Below are 9,906 nucleotides of genomic sequence, written 5' to 3' on the forward strand. Positions count from 1 at the left end.
AGGACTTTTATTATGGTGCGGCGAAGTGACGTCATGTGGCAGCGCCGCGCTCCTGCAACTGTTGTGATTGAAGAAAGGTTAGTGTTTTAAATCGTTTAAATAGATGCAAACCGTTCAGTGTATTTTTATAGTTTTTGTAAGCGATCTAAAGGTAATTAGCCTATGTATTATTGAATGTAACATTGTAATGCTTTAACTAAAGTTAATGTACGTTATTGCTTGTGAGTAAAGTGCATCCGCAATTGAGTAAAAGAAAAGGAGCGTCTCATTTTGCTCCCAATATCGTGAATCAGTTCGTAAACACGAATGTGGTGAGTTGTAAATAGTGATGAGAGAAACGGATGTTTTTTATTTTATTTTATTTTATTTTATTGAATTGAATTTAACTGATGACACACACTGACGTCATCTGCTGGTTTAAACAGTGTAAATGCAATAAGAACAACAAACAAACATGAGTAATGACAACTTTACAAACCAACTGCAAATGTTTTCATGAAAGAGTAATCTATTAAATATAATCTGTACATAATTAAACACCAACTATAAATCATAACTTCAGTGTATAATTTTGAGATTTGAGATTTATTTTTGATTTTATTTTTAGTTTAATCTGGTGATTTAAGTCAATTAACTCTCACTCTGACTCTTACCAGTGAACTGAACTACTGAACTAGATCTGATTTAGACGCACACAGAGATTTAGTGTGGATTTATTCTCATCTTAAACAGGACAAACACGCAGAAGAACTCCTGGTGAAGCGACTGACATCCACGCGACACTATTATAAAGATGCCGTTTATTAAAGAGGAGAGTGAAGACGTGAAGATTGATGAAACATTCAGAGTGAAACAAGAAGAAACTGAGACACAAACAGGTTGGTTTATTTGATCCTTATTAAAATGTCCAGCTCTACAGAAATGAATGAAATATGAGTGTCCTAAATAAAGTGGGTTTATTTGACATGTAGCGGTCAGACACGAGATCACATGACCAGACAAACACTAATGCAAGTATAATACCTTCAAGTGAACCTGAGAAGTTCATACTTTCCAAAACATAAACGCGTGCAAACAGCTAAACATAAAATTGCTTCTTCTTTTCTTTTTTATTAAACAGTGATTTACTGAACAAATAGGCTCTATGCACGATCGCTTCCGGTGCTGCGCTGTAAGCCGTGTTTAACAACAAAGTATTACCTATTTGTATTTTTAAGTCATTTTAAAGGCTGTTGTTCACTTGTATCTATTTCTATTACCACCATTTATCCGATTACTCGATTAATCGATGGAATAATCCGTAGAATACTCGATTACTAAAATAATCGATATCTACAGCCCTAGAATTCACCACAGAAGTAATAACATCGCTGCGAGATCTAGTGAGAAGCAGTCAAATTTCTCCGTTATTAACCGTAGATCTCTATTAGATCAAACAGCACTGACGTGGAAACCAGGTGAAACATTGTGCCATGAATGAACTAGTTATAGGCTTAAAGTCCACAGATCAGCAACATTCACCATGGATTTAATGTAGTAGTACTAACTGTAACATGGAGGTTTGGCAGGAATAGTAAAATGCTTTCAACAGGGTTTTCGCGGATCCTTAAAGTCTTAAAGGGTTAGTTCACCCAAAAATGAAAATTATGTAATTAATGACTCACCCACATGTCACTCCAAACCCGTAAGACCTCCGTTTCTCTTCTGAAGACATCTTAAGATATTTTAGATTTATTCCGAGAGCTCTCTGTCCCTCCATTGAAAGTCAATGGACGTGTCACTGTTCATGTCCATAAAGGTAATAAAGACATCATCAAAGTAGTCCATGTGACATCAGTGGGTTAGTTAGAATGTTTTGAAGCATACAAATTAGAACCATCTAAATAGTGTACTTTTTTATTTATTATTCTTTCTTTGTGGATTTACTTGTTCATGTGACATTTCGCGCCACATTCGCGTCAGCATTACGCCCGTCTCCTGCGAAACAGGAGGAGAGAAGGAGAAGTAAGCTGGTAAATGTCAGTTCAATTTTAAGTTCATTCTTTATGAGCGTAGTGGTGTGCGATGTGTATTGTCTATTATGATATTGTAATCTTTGTTTTAACGATGTGCGAGGCACTCTTTCGTGCTTTCACTGCGTGATGTGTGCAGTTATAGGTCTGTTCCCAAATGAGTTTTTGTCTTATATCATATTATGTTGTTATCATAGGCCTACAATATCACATGTGATATTTATTTTAAATAACAGTTAAATTAACAATAAGTTAACATTGTGAGTTACATTTTATAAACCATATTGTTAATATTGTTTGTTTTCCCTTTATTTCACTGACAAGAATTTCAAAATGAAACCAGCAGAGTCTCAATGCAACAGACAGCCATGATTTTTATTTTTTTTACTGAAATCTGCGTTTTGAACGAATCAATTGAATGGTTCAATGAACAATCACTTGCTTCTTTCCCGAATGATGATTTCCCAAATCAATTTAAGGTGGCAAATATTGCCCCTTAATAAAAAATTAAATTTCTGTCACTGCTGTGAACTGACCACAGCATAGAATATTAAAAATATGAATATATTTGTCAGTCATCTGTCAACAACAGGCCTAAACCAGCCATGGCACCAAGCACAAAAACACAATCAGTAAAACATTATCTAATTAATATCAATTAATATTTGATTAATATCAAATAAAAAGCCTTAAATTTGACTTTAAAAAGTGTGCAGAAACCCTGTTTCAAGTACGTCAAACTTCTTTCTCCAGCACTTCAAAAACTCAAATATTATCATATTTAAATGTTATTTTTAATGTGATGACCAAAACATTATTTCCACTCCTAAATATTTATTTTTTAATCATTTTGCTTTTGAATTATTATTTCGACATTGTTAATAAAATTGCTGCCCTCAAATATTAATCTGGAGCCTTGCAAATTTAAAATACAAACTTTTGTTACAAGGAGCTGTTTTATATGCTAAGACACCCCAGAAGATGGGTCAAGTATAGCAATAGCTCCATCACTGTTCAAAGAAAAAAATGATCATACTTCATGATGTTAGTTAGATGATTGTTCATATTGTGTATAATATGCATTTTAACAGTCGCTCTTGGGTGAATTAACCCTTTAATAGTTATTCTTAATTTCATTGTTGCTTCCTGATTTTCAAAGTGCCTGAAAACCAGGAAGCATCAATGAAATTAAGAATTTTTTTTTTTACTTTTTAGGAATGAACGTTTCAGTGCACTGATAGGATTCTGGGATTGAGACTAGGGGTGCGCCGATCCGATATTCGGTATCGGTATTAGTCCGATACTGGCCAAAATCACTGGATCGGATATTGCATGAATCGCGGGAGTATAACCCGATCCGATACGATCACGTCCCTTAGTCCTAAATTGTCATACAAATGCTTAACAACTCCTGAGAGACATGCTACATACAGACTATACTACTGTAAAGAGAGATGAGCAACACGCGTCACGCAGGGTTGCCAGATTTTCACATACAAATCCCGCCCAATTGCTTCTTAAAAAAAGCCAATCGCGTTTCGGGGAGAGACCGCGACTTCATCTGGCTTGAGTTTAACGTTACTTTCTCCCGGATGCCTGTTAGATCACAACACTGGAGTAGAGAGCACTACTGTTCAGAAATTAAAACTGTTAAAAGGCTCAAACTAATCGCATCAATATCTCTTACCTTTGTGCTTTGAACTTTTCAATGCGAAGTGCTGTCGCTGTGCACTGTGACTCCATGTCGCTTCAAACGCATCATTCTGCGCACGAAATGCGCATAAGCGTTTCGTGCCGCTTGGAGCCTTTCATATTACAATACTTTTGAGCAACGAAAGTTTATTGATAGCTTTAGTTGTTCTGTCCTATCTATCATATGTTGCTGCTTCATTAAAAAGCTGCGCTTAAAATTTAAAAAGTAATGTTTTTTAATTATATAGTAGCCTATATATTTTGTCCGTTTTTTGTTTTACAAAGTTAGGAAAATAATGTTTAAGTCAAGCTTAAAAGCCTTTCTCAAAAGAATAATCACAGTCTCTTCCCCACAGTCAAGCATACAGATACAGTTTATTAGGTAATTCAGCACTTTTTTGAATTATTATTATTTTAGTATCGGATTGGTACTCGGTATCGGCCAATACTGAATCCCAGGTATCGGAATCGGTATCGGAGACAAAAAAGGCGGATCGTGCCACCCCTAATTGAGACAACCCTTAAAATGTCCGACTCCCTGATCGGAAGCCTGACTAGTAAACTAGGGAGCTGTAAGGGGATTTACAGTCAAAGACCCAGAACCAGATATGATGAATGAAGACCCGGAGTCAGAATTATAATAAATGAAAGAAAAGTTTTACTGAAGATAGTTTGAAGTTTCATCAGCCAGAAGTTCAGCTTCAAGACTCACAAGGAGTTTGTAGGCCGCCCCGCTTACAGTTACAAAGATCACAGCAGTTATACCCTTCACCAAGGTCTAAGCTACTTCATTACTTCAGGTTGAATGATTCTCATTGGCTAAGAAATAGATAAACATAGTAATTTCCCACACATATACATATAGACTGAAGCATATCTACATCTGATTATGCTGCTGACACTCAGACCCTGAAGTTAGGCACGTCGTGACCTTCCTGGTCGCAGATTTGGGTTGCTGGGCGCCAGCATGTCCCGAACAACAACTCAGTCGATCACCAATAATGCCACTTGTTCCATAAGCTGTAACCAAAAAGACTAACACACACGCCGACACACAGCTTCCTCAAGGTTGGATTTGGCCAGGCTCTAACTATAAACAGAAGAGTCCTCTCAAAACATCAAGATAATACGTTATTTCTCTCAAGAAGAGCTACACTTTAGTCTAACTGGAAAGTAAGGCTTTAACAAAGAGATGGTCACTTAAACTATTGGTTCCAATGACTCTTGTGACCTATAGTCGTCATGGTGACCTAGAGGAACAGATATATGTTTTAACACATGTTGAAGACCTTTCTCAAACTAAACATCTTCCATATATTTCATTTCTGGAAGCCGGGCTAAATGAGGAAGCGCTGTTACTGCATTCAGATATCAAATACTGACATAGAGAATACATGAAAAGAACATTTTAGTAATCACACTGGTAACTGCTATAACAAAGTAAAATCTTATAAGCCTAGAGAAGTCATTCAACTCGTGATATTTAGAAGGAAAAATATTGATTAATACCTTGATTTTCACTCATTCGACATACATTAAAGCAGCAGTGGATTCCAGAAGCCATTCCTTCAGTGCTGATTGAGACGCACCAATAGGCAAGACATTGAAGATGCTAAATTGCCAGCAGAATCTTGATATCTCGAACAGTGTGGCCATTGCAAGGGTTTAAATTAATGTCATAAAGGTAAAATGGGAAGTCTAGGATTTTCTAAGTGTATTGTCTGATAAAGATCACATTGGTGTTGTAGGTTTGGTCATGGGGTCATGAATATGGCTACTGTGATTCAGGGTCAGAACGCCACAAGCTGGCAACAGGAAGTGTAGCAGGAAGTGTAGCACATACAACAGGAAGTGTAGCACATACAACAGGAAGTGTAGAAGGAAGTGTAGCACATACAACAGGAAGTGTAGCACATACAACAGGAAGTGTAGAAGGAAGTGTAGCACATACAACAGGAAGTGTAGCACATACAACAGGCTATGAAACAGTCCTCCTATAAATGCATGTGTGACGATGGGAACGTAGTACTTGAGCCTGTTATCGCTGTTTACAGCTATGTATATTTTTGGTTTTTATGCTTTACATGTATAAATGTTTTGATGTCTGTTGCTTTCTGCCATTAGCTGGAGTTAACATATATTTGTCTTTATTTGCCTTAGACCTGATGGCGCTGAAAGAGGAGAGTCAAGATCTGAATGAGAAACACACTGATTTCGTAACTGAAGAAACATCTTTTAGTTGCTCAGAGACTGAAAATACTTCCTCAGAAAATAGAGCTCAAGACACAGGAACTAGAAGTCAGTTCATCTGCGTACAGTGTGGGAAGTCTTTCAAAAAAAATGGAAACCTTAAAGTCCACATGAGAATTCACACTGGAGAGAAGCCTTTCACCTGCCAACAGTGTGGAAAGAGTTTTTATCAACATGGAAACTTTAAAGTCCACATGAGGATTCACACCGGAGAGAAGCCGTTCACATGTAATCAGTGTGGAAAGAGTTTCGCACATAAAGGAACTCTTTATGCTCACATGATCGTTCACACTGGAGAGAGTGCTTACACCTGCAAACTGTGTGGGAAAACTTTGAATCGAAAAGGTAATCTTAAGGCTCACATGAGAGTTCACACTGGAGAGAAGCCTTTCTCGTGTGGTCAGTGTGGGAAATGTTTTGCACGTAAAGAAACCCTTATTCAGCACATGAAGCTTCACTTAAGAGCGAACTGCTTTACATGTCATCAGTGTGGGACGAGCTTTAAAGACCGGAAACGCCTTAAACGCCACGTAAAAACTCACATCGGACAGAAGCCTTTTATGTGCCATCACTGTGGAATAACTTGCACAAACACAGGAAACCTCAATACTCACATGAGAGTTCACACCGGAGAGAAACCTTACGCCTGCCAACAGTGTGGAAAGAGCTTCCCGCGAAAAGAAAGTCTGAAGAGTCACATGAGACTTCACACTGGGGAGAAACCTTACACCTGTCCTCAGTGTGGAAAGAGATTCACACATAAAGGAACCCGTTACACCCACATGAGAACACACACTGGAAAGAGGACTTTTCTTTAGTGCGTTTCACGTATAAAATAGATCTGAAAAGTAATTTGCAAACTCATTCTGGAAAGACATTGCAGTGTTATGTGTCTTTTACTCTTTATTTCTGACCATTTGATGTTTTGTATTGATTTTCATTGACTTGATTATGCAATTGCCATGATTTATTTCCCCTAATTATAAATTGTTAGGTTTTAATTTATTCTGACTTACTCTGAAATGATTGACTCTAGTAGATTATGTTGGATCCATTGTTACTGCAAATCTGCGTCAGGTTAGTAACGGACTAAAGTCCAGTTTTGAGCGGAGAATAGGGCACGCCAACTGTGATTTTACTCTTGGCACTGGATCAAGTGTACTTGGACTGTAAAGACTAAAAAGGGAACTTCCGGCTAGGACAACAGAATTACTTACCTAGAGTAAGTGTACATGGGAAACCATGGCATGACCAAAACCAAAGCTACTATCAGAGAAAGTATTATTGGTGGGCTGTAGTAGGTCTGACTTGAGATAGTTTTTCTTTATTCAAGTGTATACGGATCTATGGGGATTAAATAAAATAATTATAGAGAGCAAGCCTTGAAGTGGCCATCAATATGGTATAGTAAATAGCTGCGTTTCCACTGTCAGGCCAGTGTGAGCCAGGGCTTTAAATAGGCCGTGCCGGGCCAATAACTTCGGACCTGTAGCACTGAGCCGAAAAACCATGCTGCGTTTCCACCGTCAAACCACTAAAATGCTTAGCTAAAACCCACCCGTAACACGCCTCTCTGGATCAACGTCACACAAACCCATCATTTCACCAACAAATGGAAGTTTTATCAGACAACTAATCAGAAAGAAATCACTGGAAACTAGCGAGATCGCAAAACAAACATGATTAAAGCGACCGTTTGCTGGCATTTTTGTTTTTACTTACCAAACATCGATGTTTTACCACAAGTTTACAATAAAAAGTGATACATTGATCACAATGAATTAATTAGTGTCAAGATTGCACATTAGTCACACAGAAATAAAGTGGTTTACTGTTATTTTAAAAAAGAAAGAGGACACAGCCTACTTTTTCAGTCACGTCTGTTTCAGTTTATTTGTAGTCACAGGACAGTAGCGATGGTTTAAATCACATATAGAAAGAATGATCATTTCTACAAATATGCCACCAAAATTACGACCTGAGGAGCTTTAGCACTCTCTCCCAATACAGTTATATTTTCAGTCAGAGAAACGGAGGAAACTTTTGAAAAACGCTCGAGTTGATTTATTTTATGACATAAATCACACTTACAGATAAAACAAAAACATGATTGTGATAGCCTATATAATTTGTCTGATTTCTTCAAGCGGTCATAAATACCATGTAAGGAATAATTGACGACAGGCCGTTGAATTATTAGAAAAATAATGCACACCCGAGGTGGTAATGCGGTCACGACGCGAAGCGGAAATATTCTAAAATAATTAGAATTATTTTTCTAATAATTCAACGGCCTGTCATCAATTATTACGCTTATACTACAGTTACCACACCTCGAAACATTGTTCAGATTATGTATTTCAAGACGTTTGTAAAGTTTTTGTCATTAAAACGCTCTTGTATGTAGGACTAATTTCTTACGCATCTAATCCCATCATGCCTCCGTTGCTAATTCCAAAACGTCATTTTAGAGTTAGTAACGGAGGTTTGAGCCACTGATAGCAGACTAATGCTGGGGACACACGACTAGCTGACACATTCTCTGACTGTTTTCATCGACTGCAGCAGATTTTAAACACCGACTTTGAACACAGACTGAACGCGCTGAACACGCGTTTGGGCATGATCAGTCATACGTATCAAATTACATAACCGGCCTTAAAGTGTGTCCCCGGCTTTATGCAGTTATTAATGCAGTTATTAGAGAGAGATGTTGCAATAATGAGACAGAAAAGCATGTGCGTCATTATTATTTTTTATTTATTAATTCAATTCGTTTTAATTAATTTGTTCATTCTTTTTTTATCTATTATTGACAGATGACAGTAGACTAGCCAAATAAATGAAACACAAAGCTCTTTTAACAAGTAGGCCTATCAATAATTATTTATTTGTTAAATTATCTGCGCTGCAGGACTATATCCATTTAGCCTATATTCAGTTTAATTTTCTATTGATTATATAGGACTATATACTTTATTTATTAAAATTAAACTGCATGTTTCCATTGATTGTGAAGCTAGACATTGAAAATTGCAGATCAAGCGCACGGGGCGAAATGTTTTTTCTTGTTATGAATTGTATCCTATTTTCCGTTATTACAGTTGACTATGAGAAGTGATATGGAACTGTAATGCGGTCGAGACCTGCCTGGAACTACTTTAGCCGTGCGTTTCCCTGAAAATAATGCACACCTTAGAACGTTCTTCAACCAATCAGATTCAAGCATTCAACGGCTCTGTAGTATAAGTTATGGTAATGGTTAGCGCACATAGTCTTTTGCATCGCGTATAAATATTTCTGCCTTATACGGTGATCAGAATCCACATCGGATCACAAGAAGGTATTCAAACATGAAAAGTGAGTTTTGAGCTAAAATGATCCTAAAAGTCTTTAATGCTGATGTTTGCTGGTATATGAAATCATCCACTAGCACGCCCGCTTTTGGCCCAATGGTGGAAACGCGGATAATTACCTCTGTCCAGTTACTGGGGTGGGTCTGAAGCCGAAAACCTTATTCAGGAAGACACGGATTATGGCTTCAAAACAAATATTGAACAATATTCTGATACTAGCCGCGTTTTAATTACCCTTAAAATTTTGTCAATTGGAAAATACTCCTAATGGAAACGTCAATTTTGCTAAAACTCCAATATATCGCTAAAAAGTTAGTTTTTTAGGCAATTCGAAGGAGGAATATTTAGCAAAACTGGAGTACGTAGAAGTCGATCATACTTTAAAGATGGACACGGTATGTTTGGACAGAAAATGAGACGAGTTCTTCTTTAAACTCATAAAAGACTAAAGTATTAGAGGAATACTGGATTCTAAACAAAGAAAATGCCTCAATTTATTAAGACCTTGAAGTGGATATGAGGGAGAAACACCTCATGTGTGCCGCTCTTAAGTATAAGGGTCTTTCCTTGCCATTAATGATTGGATAACATGCCTA

General features: G+C 37.2%; 1 protein-coding gene across 3 annotated transcripts; it reads left to right on the forward strand.

Annotated features, from left to right (window-relative positions):
• LOC307157388 (uncharacterized protein) lies at positions 1-7,331 on the forward strand. Of its 3 annotated transcripts, none has more exons than XM_079869304.1 (3): positions 1-77; positions 733-878; positions 5,865-7,331. In XM_079869304.1, exons 2-3 carry the CDS (start codon positions 794-796, stop codon positions 6,770-6,772), a joined length of 993 nt encoding a protein of 330 aa, XP_079725430.1. In that variant the 5' UTR covers positions 1-77; positions 733-793; the 3' UTR covers positions 6,773-7,331. The 3 variants fall into 3 exon arrangements, with proteins under 3 accessions (XP_079725430.1, XP_079725432.1, XP_079725431.1); XM_079869306.1 differs by having other exon boundaries at positions 36-151; XM_079869305.1 differs by having other exon boundaries at positions 55-311; positions 5,865-6,958.
• Positions 7,332-9,906: the final 2,575 nt, after the last annotated feature.

This window comes from Squalius cephalus (assembly GCF_949319135.1).
Source record: "Squalius cephalus genome assembly, chromosome: 4".
Lineage (NCBI taxonomy): Eukaryota > Metazoa > Chordata > Actinopteri > Cypriniformes > Leuciscidae > Squalius > Squalius cephalus.